Here is a 17,481-nt window from a genome sequence, read left to right as displayed (position 1 = left end):
CCCTTCTGCTGCCACCAATGAATGATACAGGAGAAAGGATTTCATGGGGACCACTCTGAGGTGCTCAGCAGCAATTATTTAATACTGCTGCCATAAGCACTTGCCACCAACACATTATAGATTATACATTCCAGCTATAGCCTTACTCTTAATCACAGGTCTCTCTGGAAGAGCTGCATATCCCACCTCCACTGCTTTAGAAGAGACTGACATACAGCAGCAGCTTGGCCTTCAGTGAGGCTTGGCCACTTGATTATTTTATTAAAAACATCATAAATGCTGTTTTTACTTAGACTGAACTGCAGACTTCTAAAGTACACTCTGATTATAAATACAGGGATACTTACCCTCCTTTGAGCCACGGCGGTTTTGATGGATCAGCCTCATCTTGGCCCTGAAGTGGGAGAGGGGGAAAAAATAACATGAAATTAGTTTCCAGAAACACCAGTAAAAGTGTTTGTATTGTATTCTGCAGAAAGGGTAACAGACCACACTGCATGCAGGCAAATGCATACAGAAACTCGTTCAAGCACCTCCAATGACCAAGATATCAGGATAAGTCATACAGACACAGATAGACTATGCAATTTCATTGAACAGCCAGGACTAGAATCTGAAGAGCCTGTTCAGTGCAACTCCACATTCAAAAGGCAGTCTTGAAGACAAATGTTTTCTTTTTTTTCCAACTCCAACAAGTTACTGGAGAGCTCCTGTTACTACAGGTCACCACTTAACATAAATGTGGTCACAATGAAGATGTTATAAATTAAAAGCGCTTCTATGAAATGCACAAATGACAGATTAACATGAACCTCTGTATGAACACTTGTGAGCTTTGCTCGTGCCCAAATGCAAAGACTCTTTAGTCTCCTAAGCAGAGAGGTCCCATTACAGCTTCACTCATTTATTTAAAAGTATTTCACTTCTAACAGACATGAAACAAGGGCCACCACCTGCAGGTCAACTGGAATTCTACAGTGATGGAAAACATCACAGACTGCAAATATGGGGATTCATATTTATGAATTCAAACCATGTTTTTATGTTCACATTAAGACTACATTCATAGAGTGTTTCTCTGCAGATCTTGAGTGGACCTAATTAGAAGTGATAAGTATTTGAACACTTGCAATGTACCTGGAAGAAACAACAGGTTCTGGATAAGGGGAAAATAGCTATCCACAACTAGAAACTTCTGTGTTTCAGCTCACAGGTCATATGTTCTCCTGCACTCCCTCAAAGAAATGCTGCTTTGACAAAGGACTAAGCAGGTCATTATGCTAATAGCTAAAACTCCAACCTCAGATAATGACATGTGTCACGAGAAAAAGGAGGCTGCAACTTGCACACAGTGAAAAAGAAAGTATTTCCAGCCATGGAACTCACAACCTGAGAGTCAACAAAGTAAAGGAGCTTGAGTCAGGAAATAAGACCCAACTCTATGCAAGATAAAGGAGCACAGCCCCAGAAGAAAGTTCTTTTTGCTTTTCCTTTTTATTCTAACCTGTGCACTGTGTGAGTTGTGCAATCCCACACTGTTCGCAGGTGACAGATAAAGACTCCCAAGAAGAGCTGAAATAACCAAGGAAAGAAGCTCTCTTTGAGGTAACAACTTGAACAGAAACAAATGTCCAAACTTTGTATTTTTGAGTCCTACAAATTAGGAAATCTGCAGATTTAAAGACTACCTATTAGTAATGTTTATTCTTATGTATTTAAAGAGATTGAACATTACAATGTTATAAATAATGGAATGCCTGTTTCCCCAAAGCTGCAAAAGCACACCAGGCTCCACCAAGCTTTGCTACCAAAATCCCTCCGCCTGAAGTCTGCATTTTCTCCAGAGGGATCCGAACCAACTGCTGGTCAAGAGAGATTTCATTAAGTAAATGCAACCAGGTTCTTCTGAGCACTCAGGGGAGGACATCTCTACCTTCACATCTGAACACTTGGAAGAGCTGTGGTTAGAAAGCAACACTAAAATGGACAAAGCTTTCATACTGGACTGAGCTTGACACCAATGCCTCAGCTGTGCTGAATGACAGAGAATGACAAACACAAATGTGGCAACATCGATGGCAGAAGTCAGTAAAAACAAGGTTTTCAATCATTTTAGGTGAGAATGAAATGTGACTGATATTTGAGACATTAACAGACCATAAAATGGTGTGTTCACTGCAGACTGGAGACCACAAGAGCATCAAGATTCTGGGAATAAGGGGGAAGGAAAGATTGAGGGAAAGTTGTTACCTAGTTAAGCAATTTCCTACAGGCAACCACAAGTCAACAGAGAACAGCCAGGAATGTGGACGTGGGGAAGGCAGAAAGCATCAGGAAACAAACCTACATAATGTCCCAGATTTGTGATGTGCAAGTAATACCTGCCAGGAATTCCAGTTTTTTTAAAAAAATGAGCAAAAATATAATTTATTTTTACCAAGTCTTTCAGACATGCGAATAAAAACAAAAGGCAGAGCTCCTCTAGTGTCAAGATTGAAAATCATCTGGGCATAATAGCACAAAACAAAAGAAAGAGCTTTCAGTAAGTGGCAATATTGATGCAGGGCCAAAGCAGGTGATGGTTGTGTGAAAGCAGGAGTTATCACCTGCTGAAAGCAAAGTAAAGAGCTAATTTGTTCCAGGCAGCCTTCTCCCTGAGAAAATGCCAAGAGAACCAGCACCTGACATCCATCATACAAGGGCTGATGCCTTGAGACTGTAGAAGAGCCAATGCAGTATTTACAGTTAAAGTGTGTATGTGTGGAGGAGGGAAATGTGATCCAGATTAGTGTAGGACCATTAATGGCTTCCAAAGCTTGAAAGGGTTCTGAGCAAACATGAAGGAAGGAATTAAGATGGAGGCTATTGAAAAACAGGTTTTGTTTCACAAAGCAACTATTTTTCTCTAACTATAAAATGAATGATTAACTGAATTTTCATTTCAAAAAATACCCTTTTGATGCAGTGCCATATGACGTTAATAAAGACCGGATAAGCTGAGGAGGAGGAAGGAGCTTTCAGGTGGATAAACAAGTAACTGTAACTGAGCCAGTCATGGACAACGCAATAAGGAAGCTAGTGGGAGTAAGTAGGATCTGCTGATAAAATCTGGAAATGACAAACCCAGGAGAATTATTGACACTGAACTCATAGGTCCGGTAGAAAGAATTGATAGCAGTAAATACTGCAACAATGGAGGATCAAACATGGAAAAAATGGCAAGGTCAGAGCCCCAAAGGCTGCCATGAATTTGACTGATACAAAGTTCCTCAGTGGAGAAAAGCAGGAAACAATGGATTTGAGTTCTAATCATCACACTGACCATAAGCCTCTATGATACAGCCAGGCAGGAACAAAACATAATCCATAGAGTAAGTCCAGTGAAATGTCTCCACAGAAGTATAAGTACCTTTCTATTACGTTGGCAAGATTTCTTCAGAAAAGCATATGAAATCTTTTTATTCTGCATCAAAGTAAAAAATAATCACAAAGGAAAATGGCAAAAGCAGCTGGAGTATGTAAACACAATCCTATACGGAGAAGAACAAAACATCTTGTTTACTCTAGTAAAAAGAACCTTTTCCTGTGCTTGTTCAACAGGCAAGTGAATAGGAAAAGAACTACAGCCAAACAGAGGATGAAAATTCAAAGGTGTGTCACGACGACAGCTCTGTAGAAGTCCTTCAAAAGGAGCAGCAGACACCAAACCATAGCAAAGAATGACATTGGGAGGTTAATATTAAAAGAAAATGGCACATAATATCACACAGTGGCAGCCACCACAAGTGCTCTGCAGTCTCTTCTTGCACTGATGAAGTGCAAGAGCACTCAAAGAACCAGAGGCTGTACTAGCTACACATGCTGGCATGTTTAAGACATCTCCATCAATGCCAGCTAAATGCCAGCCCTCCAAAGGCAGCACTCACGCCAGGACACAGCAAGGCTCCAGCAGCTGCCCTGGGACGTATCACCAGCCACGGGTCTCCTCAAGTTCAGCCCATGGCAGCAGCCTGAGCTGGTCAGAGCCAGGGCAAGCAGCAGAAACAACAGCCAGGTGAGAAGAGCACTGCAACACCTGTGAGGTTTATAACACTGTCTTTCCCAAGGACAAATGAGAAGGCAAATGGAAAGCAGACACATTTAACACCCTGTCATCCATCCACATGCTGCAAGTCACAGAAAGTGTTTTGCTGGTTCATGGCCATGTCTGCACAACTCTGTCACTTGATCTTTCCTTGAAAGCAGCCACATCAGACTGAATCTGAAATTTAGTATTTTTTAACCTCCAGTAAGCACATATAAGAGCTTGGTATTGAGCTTGGTAAGATATTGAAACAATGGAGAAACAAACATGTAAATAAAACAGGCCATCACATCCTTATTTGATTTTTTAAAATTTCTCATGCTGGTGGATGACATTTTTATAGCTACTATCCAACAAATATTTTAAAATGAGGAAGTGCTTGTCTCCCTAGTACTGCAGTATATTCACCCACAGTAAAGCTGTATAGTATACCACAACCACCTGCTGAAAGGTCTTCTCCAAGTAATTAAAGTCTCTGATCAACAAAGAACCAGTAAGAAAAGCTATGTCAGTGACAGATTAGCATAAATTGAAAGCCCTGGATTAAACAAGGCAACAGACATGGTTACTTAAGGCAAAGTATTTAGTCATAGGGAAGTCAATGTTTGGTGAAGCCTATAAAGGAAACAACAGGAGTTTTGCTTACTAAGGAAAAGCAGCAGCTGGGCTTACAAGTAACTTGAAAAGTTATCTAACAAAGCTGCAATTTTAAAATTTTGCAAATTCCCTCATACACAAGAAGATACTTTAATGGACAAAACAAACAATTATGCATTTCTGTAGAAGCAAAGGTCCATAAAATGGACAGAGGGGCAAAAAAAGAAATAAAATAAATCACAAAGTCTGGAGCATCACAAAGGAAAGAAAGAACATCCACAGATCTGTTAGCCTTTTATACATATCTAGCTCTCCACATAAAAGGCTTCCTAACAATGTAATTTTCCATCACATCTAAGTACTGTGTCTAGCACATTATCCTCTTAAAATATAAATCAGATGTAAAACATGTAAAGCTGCTTTATGCCGCTTTATTTAAACAGATAAAAAAAATCAATAATGACATCTTATTTGTTTTGAAAATCATCCTAACTTGTTTTCAAATACCCTCAAAAACCTCAAAACCCTCAGTTAGATATAGGTTAATCTGAATAAAGCTAAAACAAGGAGCAACTGACTAAATTAAACTTCTGGTCATGCCAAATTAGTGCATTTCTTCAGCGGCACTAACAGAGTCGGACTGAACTCAATCTTCCCAATTAAGTCAGTCTTGTGGTTCAATGTCTTCATTCACTCAAGTATACTGCATTTTACATGGAATCCAAAGCTTCAACAAGTCAAGAGATTATTTTAAATTCATTCTGTATTCTGCAATAGGATCCATTTATTAAGGGCTGAAGAGCCCCAAAGGAAGCTCCTTCCAACTGATGTATCATCCAGTACCACCTTTCTAGCTGCCAGATGAGCAGTTCAAAGGAGGTTTACAGTGGCTTTGCCCTGAAGTCAAAAGGGGACTGTATTTAACACCAATATTTGACACCAGGTATCTCCGCATTCCTGAAAAAGCATTAATTGACAGATATTTACCAGTAAGAAGGAAACAAAACTGCTGATATATGAGCCAATAAAGCTTAGAAATGCAAATTCATTGGACTCAAGGGATGACATCTGCATGGAGGCTCAAAAATCCATGCAAGGTTCAGCTTCTCCTGGAAGCCAGTTTTGCCTTATTTATACAGCTACAGGAGAGGGGGAAGCACAGCAGGCACTGAATACACACAGCACAGAGTCCTGAAAATAAAAGAGCTGAGATTCCAAAGCCAGTAATTTCTCTATGTGAGATACAGTTGCTAACACAATTGTTGACAAAGCACACAGCAGTCAACAAAATAATTCTGCAGACCCTCCTAGGACGAAAGAGTTACCTGTTGCTCACAGGATAATGGGCAGAGGCGACCAGTTCATGACTAGAAAGACAACAACTGAATGTATTAAGGAGAAGGTTCTATCTTTCCCATCAGGCACAGGGCTCTGGATCAAAGCAAAGTGACTACCTAAAAAGGCACAGGACTTGCAGCAGACAACTTTCAGCATCCAAGTTGGATTAATCTCACTACTACGGTCCAGATGTATTTTTGACTTTAATTGATGAAAGTGGATAAGCCAGACAGAGATGAAATGAAATAATATAACTAAAGAAAAATGAGGAAATACTTAGTTTAAACAAGATCCATGCAGAGGAAGACTGGAAAAGACAAGATGAACAACTTGTCCTCTACTAATGCGGTGCCTGTGCACATCACACACACCCCACGGAGCACCAAAGGGAGGAGATCACTCCAAGCATTCCTGTTTAACTCTTTGTACAAGGTCATAGGCACTGAACAGACTCTTTACTCATACACAGTGTTAACAATGCCTCAGACAATCACGACATGCTAAACGGAATCTCAGCGCCTCAGCAGGACCAATTGGCTACAGAAGATGAGACGCACACACAGGGGTTTCAGAAAGAGATGCTGGTTACAAGGGACAACATGTACAACCTGGAGCTCTCCTCTACCTCCTTCTGCAAAGAAAGAAAAAAAAAAAAAAGACAAGAAGGAGAGGAACAAAAGTTAGTAGACCAGATTTCTGCCATGAGTTCTGTATAGTGATTTTTACAGAAACAGGGGTAAAGGTTTGCTTCAAGTTGATAACACGTTCGTGCAGCAGTTTTCCCATGTGCTTCCTGGGACAGGCACCAGACAATTAATCTCTAACAGACAACCTCAAGTTAAACTCATCCAATTTTATCCATAACTGCATATGCATTAAAATATATGCTTTTGAGAGCTCTTTTTAGAGTTACTGTTCCTGTTTAATTAACTGAAAAATTTTAAGTAATCTTAACACAGAATTGGAGCTGCCATTTATCATACAGGAAAAAAAACCCTGGATTTATTACAGGGAGGAACAAATTTGTTCCCCTCTCCCCCAGACTGCATCCACTGCCTGCATCCCTGCATCAGAAACATCCCCCCTGCTCCCTTCCTCACTCCCTGTATATTTTGCCCAGTACGAGGAAACTGGCAGCTCCCACGGAACACATTTTGCTTTTGCAAATATCATAATGCAGAGAGATATTTTCTGAGTTTATACATCTAGGCAATTTTCCTCTGATCAAAAAAAAAAAAAGAATCCTGAAGCCTCCTACACGAAATCTCATGTTTATGGATAGGCAATTTCAAGGCTAGTAAAGTTACATGAGAGTCATACTCAAAACTTCCGGTACAGACATGATATTTTTTAAGTCTTCCAATCAGATAATTCTCTATCTGCACAGAAGAATCCTATTACTCATTTGTGTATGAAAGATGGAGGGGAAGGAATATCTTCATGGCAACAGGAGACACTCAAATTGGTTTAAAAGCAAAAATAGTTTTTGAAGTTACTGTCTATATGGGTGTAATTACAGACATGCAATCACTAAGACAGGAAAATAGAGAAGCTATTTTAACTCAATTGCTAAGGAGAAGTCAAATTACTTTAGAAAACAAAATGCTGGATTGTAGCTAAAATAAAAAATCCTGTTCCCCACCTGAAGACATGCTTGCATAGATGCTCACTAGGACAGAAAGTCTCTGGGCCACCCTGCAGGCTTCACCTTTGGAGCTAACAGAGGCAAAATTGCAAGCAGCAGGATGCTGCAACCACCGGAGTGGCACAAGGGCTTTGTTTTGGCAATCTGCTCTGCACAGACCAGCTGACCTGGAGAAACTGAGGAAACCTGCAGTCCCTTCCAGACTCAGATGGGAATGTGTTTTGTTTGGCATGGACCTTTCTGACTGTTCTCTGAAGTAACCCTGCCTGTCCTGTTTAATTAAGCAAAACCTTCTCACCTAGACAGACATAATTCCACATTAAGTCATTTGGTTTTGTCCTTCTTTTTACACAGTCACCCCAAGCCCTTCCAACCCATGCCAAATCTCTCCTGACTTGGTCCCTGGGGTGGTTTCAGTGTGTCTCAGGAGGATCCAGGCATCCCTCATTCCTGGGTTTTTAATTCCTTTGCATTTGAACTCTACTCCTTCCTGGCCTGTCCTGTGGAGTCTTGAAGCGCAGAAGATGCGGGAGACCCGGGCCCGTGTCCCCTCTCAGGTCTGCTGTGGCTCTCAGTCACGTCGAGCAGGGAAACCCTGCTTTTAGCCCCTAGCTGGAAAACACTGAGGACAGATGGAGTCTCTGGCAAAGCAACAGCTCAACAGTAGCAAGCTACCAGTGAGCATATGCAAACTACATATTTTTCAAAAGCGTATTCACTCCGCTCATTTGGGGTTGATTTTCCACAGAAAATTCCTTGACACAGGCTAGCACTGCCAAATTTTAAGACCTCAGGGCACTAGAGCTTCTCAAATGTAGGTCAGATTTATTTTTATACAAATACAAAGCAATGAATCTTGCATTAGACTAATTTTTGGGTAATTAAAAACAAAAAACACCAAAAACCCATTTTGGCTTAAAATCCATATTCATCTTCGATTTCTGAGGCCCATCAGTTTAAGGCAGTTAGGGACAGTTTCAGGCCAAATGTAAAATTTGGCAAAGCTCTGAGTAACTGCAGACAGATTTAAAATCTTGTGTCTCACTTCAGCACGTGCACTCACAGCTTCATCAATGGTGACTAACTTGGCTAAACCCTGATCACAGAATTCTTTCACAATTCCACTTTTGAGCAGTTACCTTAAATATCATAAAATCTCTAGCATTGCAGGGCTTTACTTTAAACAAATTCAAACTATCATCATCTTCACTTACACTTTTTTTTCTTTTTTTTCACATTCAAAGCTTCCTTAGATTTTCAGGGGATATTTTATTTTTTTTTCTTTTGACTTCCAATTAAACACAACAATTATTTATATGCTTCTGCCAAGTTCCAAGTTCTTTCAGTAATTTGCATCTGTGTTCAACTATAAATATTTTAAACCTTTATGCTAGTGCATCATCTCTGATTCACCAAAACATGCATATTTACCAACACCTTCAAACTTATCTTCCATTCGTTTGCTGGAGGCTGCTGCCAACCACATTTAAGAAAATACCTTGAACTGAACTTTTGAGCAAACGTGAGGTTTAGGTTCAGAACCAAAAAACAGCTGCAGAACTGGGTTTTCAGTGGATCTTATCTGGGAACTAAAAAGGCTATTAACAATAAATGACATTTTTAAAGTAAGACACAAACACTCATCTACAGCCAGGGAAAAAAGCAAATCAACATAATTTCATTGCATTCCAGGTATGATGCTTTTTCGAAAGGAAGAAAATAAAAGCTTGGCTCAAACTTGAGTACATAGAAACAGGACACAGAACTGCAGTTTCTCTTTCTTGAAAAATGCATGCCAAAACAACACTTTCAGAGAGTCACAGAATCATAGAATGTTTTGTGTTGGAAGAGACCCTTAAGATCATCTATTTCAAACTCTTTCCCTTTCTAGCTGTCAGGGTCTGGGCTGCTCTGCTTCCTGGCATCTCCAGGGTTTTCTCCCCAAGGTCCTTCTTTTCTTATCCTTCATACACTTTTTCCCACTATCTTTGACTCCTTCTGTCTCTCAGAGTACATTTCCTACATTGTGACTTCATCACACACTTATTTTTATCGTTTCAACTGCCAAATCTACTATAGATCTTTCCTTATGGGAGCGGCACACAAGTACCACCAATTTTTTGTCACATCACTGGATGATGTTCAAGAGAATTGAACTGAGGAGGACAAGAAATCCCAATTCATCCTGGAGCCAGATCTGAGGTACAAAGCGCAGCTCTGTTCCTCCTTCTCAATTGTTTTGGCTACTTCTTGCCTTGTGAACATGCCTGCGCTGCTCAAACTCTGCTGAGATGAGCAGCCTCCTCTCACATTCAGAAACAGGCTATTTCAGTACTTCTGCTGTACTGTGGCACATGCTAATCCAAACCACTGCCTGTTCTCTCAGGTTCTAAAATTAGGATATATGTCCAGGACTTGAGCACCACACAAACACTACCCAAGAAAAAAATGCATCTGTGCCAAGCCCACTAACAAATCCCATCGCTTCCCTCATTAAAAACTTACTGTTTGAGCCAACTCTATACTAAAGACCTTGCATAAAATAATAGAGCAGAGAGCTGATTACCAGCTTTATGATCTGCCTAACTGAGAGGATGACTGGTACAGAAATCAAGTATGGGTTGACAGATTGTTTCTTCACAGTGAAAGCAGAGTAGCTGGAAAAGCACTTGGCATTAGATGACTCCTTCAGGAGGGAGAGGAGTCCTCTGATCATTCTGACCAGTTTCCATGATTACAACAAGAGTGAACTCAGTATTTGCTACAAGAAAGTTCACAAGAAGATTTCATGTTCACATGAAGATTTCAAGATGTAGTTAAAATAACTTCCACTCTTGAAACAAAGCCTCTTTCCTTAACTGTGCAGTGACTCATAGGGATGACACTGAGAAAGCCTTCTCACTGCCTGGAGAGGAAGGGGGAAGATGGACCTACACTTCAACTTTAGGTTCTGTTTTACCAAATCAAGGCTGTCAAAACATGTCCCATCAAAAGATGCCAGTCAGCTCTATCTCCCACAGACTCAGGAAATGAGTTTAGCAACACTGCTCCACCACTGTATCAGCTCACATCTGCTTTGGTCACACATTTCAAAATCTATGCTGGAAATAAGGGATGTAGTTCCCCAGAAACAAAAATTTTCCATTTCATAGACAAGTTATGGAAACAATACCAAAGTACAAGTTTAAACGTCCCAGTTTTTAAACTATTATTGTTAGTAGTATTTATTATTTTGAAGGTCTCTACTTGGATAATATCTAGAAGTGATTAAACACTGAGAACTCCCACTTTGTGACAGAGTCACTTGAAGTCTAGATCCACTCAACTCTCAAAACTGCAAATCTGGCTACTTATAGCTCAAATGCACACTTTGTTATCACATGTCTTAGCTATTATATTTAACAAGAAACCAAGTCACGAATTATGACGAAAAACCTCAACACCTGCTATTTGGAAGAAGCAGTGCAAATCTTCCTCTCTCAAAGAAAAAAAAAAAGTTGAAGCTTGCTAACTGGCATTTCAGCATGTTACATAGTAAATTTTAGGGGGTTTTGTCAGTACTGTTGTACAGCACTGTTGCACTTGCCTTTGTAACTATTTGCTCACAACTTTTAATAAACTCACAAAATGTTCACAGTTCACCCACAGAATGAAGTGTTGGCCACTGGCTGCACAAATACCAGATTTTGACATCTCCTTAAAAACATTTTTTCTTTTTACCTGAATTCGTCTCCTCAGCAGAAATCCAGTTTCCCTCCTGTGCTAATTCTTTTAAGAGTCTCCTACGCATTTGTCTCTTTTCCCTCAGCACATTTTTGAAATTGTTGATGCATTTGTTCAGGTAGATGGTCTCTGCGCACACCTTGTCAAGGCTCATGGGCCTGCACTCCTTTCCTGGCTCAGGTAGACAGTTCCCATTTTCTCCAAGCTCCTCAGGAGGTAACTGCTGCCTAGCAGGGATTTCACAGACAGATGATGGCAGCACACTGGAAACGGGAGACTCTTGCGGAACAGAGGAAAGACTGGAAGGAGCAAATTGCATCTGAGCAGATGCTTCACTGTTGACATTCGCATTTGCCTGGCTCTCAGAGGATTGGCTAGGAGGGGTTTCTGCAAAGTAGTCAGAGCTGCCACCCATACCTGAACTGGTCAGCATAAGCGTGTTGTCATCATCCATCTGTAAGCCACTATCATTTTCCAAAAGGATTTCAGAATCACTTGTCTCCAGTTTATGGAACACCACTTGCAGAGCAGACCTGAAGTGGTGAATAGCTTTCCCAAGCTTATTAGTGTAAAACTTCATGTCTACAAGATCAATGTTGTCCCGGGAGTGGTCAAGGAAATACTGGGAATTTTCCAGGACATCCCTAAAGACCTGATCAGTTGGATCTTGATCATTCAGGTCCATTTGGATCATATCTTTCAAGCTGTCACTACTGTCAGCCATTTCATCTGTTGTATGATCATAGCTAATGGTTGTCACCCCACTAGAAACATCTTCTCTTTGAACATCATCCTTCTCTGCACTGGTAAATTTGCAAGAGTTATCATAGTCTGTTTCAATTTCTTCTGTGGTTATCCCCTCATCTTTTTCTAGAAGAGAAGAAGAATTCTCAGTGATGCTTTTAGTGTCAAGCCTCTGCTCACTACCATTACTTGAAGCACACATCTGGCTTGCATGGCCCGAAGAGTCAGATGAGCAGCAGTGATTCCCATCACCTGATTTAGGTGAAATGGTCACCTGTGGAGGTTCAGCAAGGTCCCTGTCATCTGAAGGCTGCTCACTGCAGCTTAATGTTTGTGCTTCCTTTCCAGCTTCAAGTATCAAGGTGTCTTTCTTGGTCAAGGCTGACTTCTGCTCAGAATCAAGTCTGTCCCCTGCACACTCTGCTGTCCTACTTGTGCTTTTATACTTAACCTGGCATGAGTCAGTCTGAAGGTGCCCAACTGCATCAGTTCTCTGAGCTCCATCAGGATTCACAGAATTATGATTGTTTTTCTTCAAGCCAGACTGCGAAGAGACTGAATCTGTTTTCTGGCCCCTTTGGCCATTCTGCCTCTTTTGCTCCTCACTAGTAGCAACCCGGACCCCTGAGCTCTGCAGAAGGATAGACTTCTGTAAAATAAAGTCTCTCTGTTCACAACTCACAAGTTTCACAACTGCTGGTCTCGGCGTTAATGGTTTGCCTGTACCAATATCTGACCTATAAGCATCTTTTATATACTTACTGCATTGAATACCATTGAAACAGTGAAATTCAGACAAAAGACTGCAGATAAGATCTACTGTGTTTTCATCATCTTTCTCTGGGATGCCATAAAAATATAACACTGGTTCTTCCTTTTGTACATCCCCTCTTGGCTCTCGAGCATGTGTAGCCTGGGTTTTTCCACTGGAACCACCTTGCAGGCCTTCTATCTCACTCAAGACAGTGTCCACACAGCTGGAGACTTCATCCACAGAGCCTTTTATCAAGGTGAGGTGCTGACGGAGCTCTGCAATCTCTGTCTGGATTCGACTTATTCCCTGTAGCTCTTTAACAATGTAATCAACCACATCAGCTGAGCGGTCTCTTGACTGCCTTCTTCGACTCTTGTATGCAATGGTCTTTTCCTTGGGAAAGCACACTTGCCTTTCAGCTGCATCCCTCCAGCTCATGGTAAAGCTCAGGGAAGAAAGGTCCTGCCCCTCAGACACTCTGCCCTTTATTTCAGAAGAGGTCTGTGTGACACCACCAGAACTTCCCTGCAAGTCCTTCTTGTTCTGCTGAACTGAACATGGTATTTTTACGTAGCCACCCCAGTTCAGTTCCACCTCACCAACACACACTTCACTCACTCCCTTGGAATCATGTCCTCCATCCTGATGGAAGTCCCCTCCAGCCATGGAAAACTCAGTACTTGGAGAGCTCCTGTTCATTCCACAAACAAACATGTCTGACTCAATCTCCACTGGGGAGAGCTGGCAGCGATGTGCATGGTTTGAATTATCATCTACCTGGCCTTGGAGAAGCCTCTTCATTTTGTCCCGCAGTAACAAATGGAGTTTTTGCTTCCGGAATTGCTTCCTACCCTGCAGTTTTATAACAGGTTTTCTGTGCAGAAGTGAAAATTCATTTTCTTGCTTTTTCAATCTACTTCTAGCAAACATCATCAGCTGCACCTGTGTTTCTCATAGTGCTACAAGCTGCACAAGCACACATCAATCACTTCTCAATGCACAACTTGCATCCAGTTTTTATTCTGTCATGAGGCAGCTACCAAAAGAGGGGAAAAAAACATTACAGTTTGGTTCAGATACAAATATCCAAGGCAACTTAAGCAGAAGAATTAAAAAAACCCCCAAAACCTATAACCAGCATACACATAAAATCAGACAGAAAGAGGATGTGCTATTTAAAGTGTACAGACATTATCATGGTTTTGGCCACCTCCCCAGATCAGGTTCTTGTTGGAATAAGTGTTCCTCACTCCCTCTTCTATTCAAGAGAGTGGAAAAAAAAAAAGGTCAAATTCAAAAAGCAATTCTGTAGCCGTTTTTCTACCAGGTTTGCAAATTAATCTCAGGCTTGAGCTCCTGGCAATTGCGCATTGTGTGATTTAATTATCCCCCAAATGCGGAGTTCCGACATTATAAATTCTATCCTTGCACATTTCCTCTCCTTTCAAGTTCACAGTCTTCATCCTTTCTTCAAACCAAAGCAGAAATCAAATTTAACTTGGCACAGTACCAGCTAGCCCACAGGAATTGCACAAAGTGATGTAAAGTGGCAAGAAGACTGGATGACAGATTTTAGGAGTAAAACCTTTCTGCTATTTTAGTATTTTCATCTTAATATTTTGCTATGAAGCAGTAAAAAAAAAAAAAAAAAATCCAGAAAATGAACCAAACAAAAAAAACCTCAAAGCTTGCAAGCTCCCAAACTAACCTGCAGTTAAATACGCTACACTCAGCATATGCACAAACAGCTGACAGCATGAAGCTTCTGCATGTCATTTCTACTCCAGCTCTGGAGATTTTGCAATTTATTATTTTCCCCAATTTAAATACCCTCTGTAATGAGCAAAATAAAAACAGAAAACCCCACAATGTTAAATACTTTAAACTTCCATGTGCTTTTACTGCCTTACTTACTAAGCAACATGCAACCAGTTTTTCCTCCAAAGAGTAGGGCACACAAGAGACTCACACAGGATCCTCCCAGAGGCAAGGTGACTGGAGAACACAACTGTATTTGATGATTCAGTTTGGACTTGCTGCCTGAAGCACATATTCTTTCTCATATTCTTGTTTTATTTAAGACTTACGGTAACTTTCTTTCATTTTCATTGTTTCACTTTGTGGGCAGGAAGGGAGAGAGTGTTTTTTGATCTGGAGGAAGCAGCATTGCAAATACCAATCTCTATAATTAGAACTAAATTAATATGCTATAAAAGAGGTTGCATCTGTGCTTCAGGTTTAAGTTTCCTCATCAAGCATCTCAGCTGAACTTCCATACCAAAGGCAATACCTGCCCTTTTGTAGGCTAAACAAATTCTCTGTGAGATTGATTACCAGCTTCTTTAAAGAAAGTTAGTTTTAATTTTCTAGAATTTTCAGGCCATTGTTTCAGAAAAATTAGTTAGGATTTTTTGGTGGGGTTTTTTTTAGGGTTTTTTTTTTTTTTTGGTTTTTTAAATCTAACTATTTCCTCATAAAACAGGACTAACATAAGAAATATTTTCTCTGACTCTCTTCTTCCACCACTTACACAGTTTAGCCACTTTGACTTGAGTGGGTAACTGATATTTTAACATAAAAAAATCACTTCTGTACTAGTCGTAAGAAGTGAAGAGAGAAGAATTGCTTGAAGAATCTCCAGGAACTACTTGGAAAGCAAGCAATCATATTCAATGGCAGCCAAGAAAAAGAGCTCCACAGTTGTGGCTCCCTACACATGTTGCTTGAGGGTAGCACACAGAAATGCTAATTTCCAATATTATCCAGCATATTGAACTCCAAGTGCTAGGAGAAAAGCCTACATATGCTTGTGCAAGGTTTCCCTCTGAAAGCTCAGTCTTCATCATGTTTCCTTCTGCATGCAGCTTTCAAGGCACCAGAGAGGCATAATAATAACTTTAGTTTTAAAAAAATCAATTCAAGACACAGCTCGCTCTCCCTTTCTTTGTCTGCTACAACACCCAAGAGCAACAGCTTTTTACAGAAATCACCTTTTCCTGCTGAACACTTACTAGCAACATTGCAGCCATTCCAAAGCTGGCAGCTCAGAGCAAACAGTACAATGCTGTCATTTTTATTTATATACAGAATTTGTGGCATATGTATAGGTGTGTATATATATATGTGTATATGTGTGTGTGTGTCTGTGTGTGTACACAGAGGAGTATCTACTTTGTTGGAGATTTTCAAAAGCACATCTTTGATTTAATCAAATACCAGCAGTACCTTTCCATCTTTCCCCAAGAAGGACAGAAACTGCTTCCTCCAAAGCCGGGAACAAGGCCAGAGCAGAACACGTGGACAGCAGCTCTGGCTCAGAGGGAAGCCTTTCTACCTCTCTCTACAGTGGGTGGAAATGAACGGAAATCACTGTTTATCACCGAAGATCAAATCACTACCCACTAAGTGGAATGCCAAGAATCAAGTAATAGAATCACCCTCTTTGTTCCTCTCCTGCAGGCTTCCTCTCTCCATTCCCCACCCCAAGCCCACGCTCAGACCTGAAGCTCAGAGCATTCACTCATTCTGTGGGCTGGTCCCAAAGTGTCTCTGCACCTCCTTCTACATCCTCTCCTCCTCCTCTCCAGCCAGGGCTGTGTGCGTGCTCCTGTCCCCTGCCACGCTCCAGACTAGGTGCTCTGCAACTTGTCTCATACAAAGATCCCTTATTTCTCTCGCATTGTCTTGTGTGTTAGAGCCATGTTTCTTTGTAGCACAGACATGTGAAGCGATAATAAAAGTTAAGGCAGGTTCACCCAGGAAAAAAACCCAAAACCTAATCTAGATGCAAATCCCTGCTGAAGTCTTTTTCTCTTCCAGAATCACTCCAGGAGTCACATTAACACATAACAAGAAATCAAGTCTTTTAGAAAATAATATTTGGATCCTGGTGTTCTGCCAGATGCTGCAAGCCTTCGCTGACTACACATGGTTTGTTCTGACTGCCTTGTTAGCAGGCATTTCCTTCCAGGAGTATTCCATGCTCAGTTCAGTACAACTGTCTCTGGATGTGCTAGAGAGCAGTAGGCACAGGCACCACCACTTCTATGTTCCTCAACTTCCCAAAACATGGGAAAACAAAGCCAATTTCCCAAAACAAAATAAAGCCTCAAGCTCAACATGAGGAATACACTGCTGCTTTACTTGGGGATGTTTGGGTTATTTTGTTATTCCCATGAAGACAAAGCTGACATATTAGGATTTTAGAGAGGGGAAACAGGTGAGCTGCCACAAAAACTTCACATCTCATTACCTTGTCACTGGACGCACCTCTGAAATAGCCTTGTAACACATAAACAACAGATACTTTTCCTCCTGACATACAGATTTGCCATGACAACAGGAGTAAAAGCACGTCATGCCAGCATCCATGAATAAGAAAAAAGAACACAAGAAATCCCGTGAAGGAATAAAATCCAATTATGTTATCTCTACTGATCAGCTGGGGATCAGCTATGTTTTATGCTTACAGCATAAAACAGAGTGAGGCTCTCACCGGGGAGAAGGGAGGTAACTGCAACCCCCTCTGAGCAGCATGTTCAGCTCTGTGAGACACTGGACCAGCATGGTTCAGAACAAAGGCCGCATTGTGTGCCC

General features: G+C 40.9%; 1 protein-coding gene across 7 annotated transcripts in view; it reads right to left on the bottom strand.

Moving 5' to 3' along the window:
• The window catches only part of UNC13B (unc-13 homolog B), a 206,993-nt gene that overhangs the window by 84,572 nt on the left and 104,940 nt on the right, over positions 1-17,481 (bottom strand). For 5 of the 7 annotated variants that reach the window (XM_074533532.1, XM_074533534.1, XM_074533533.1 and 2 more), the window contains one exon: positions 348-394. In XM_074533532.1, the coding sequence (XP_074389633.1) occupies positions 348-394 (47 nt within the window). Of the gene's footprint in view, positions 1-347; positions 395-6,627; positions 6,651-11,384; positions 13,922-17,481 lie in introns of all 7 variants that reach the window. The other 2 variants (XM_074533529.1, XM_074533531.1) reach the window with 1 other exon arrangement.

This window comes from Zonotrichia albicollis, chromosome Z, assembly GCF_047830755.1.
Source record: "Zonotrichia albicollis isolate bZonAlb1 chromosome Z, bZonAlb1.hap1, whole genome shotgun sequence".
Classification (NCBI taxonomy): Eukaryota; Metazoa; Chordata; class Aves; order Passeriformes; family Passerellidae; genus Zonotrichia; species Zonotrichia albicollis.
Note: the sequence above shows the minus strand (reverse complement) of the source record. Positions and strands in the feature narration are given on the sequence as shown.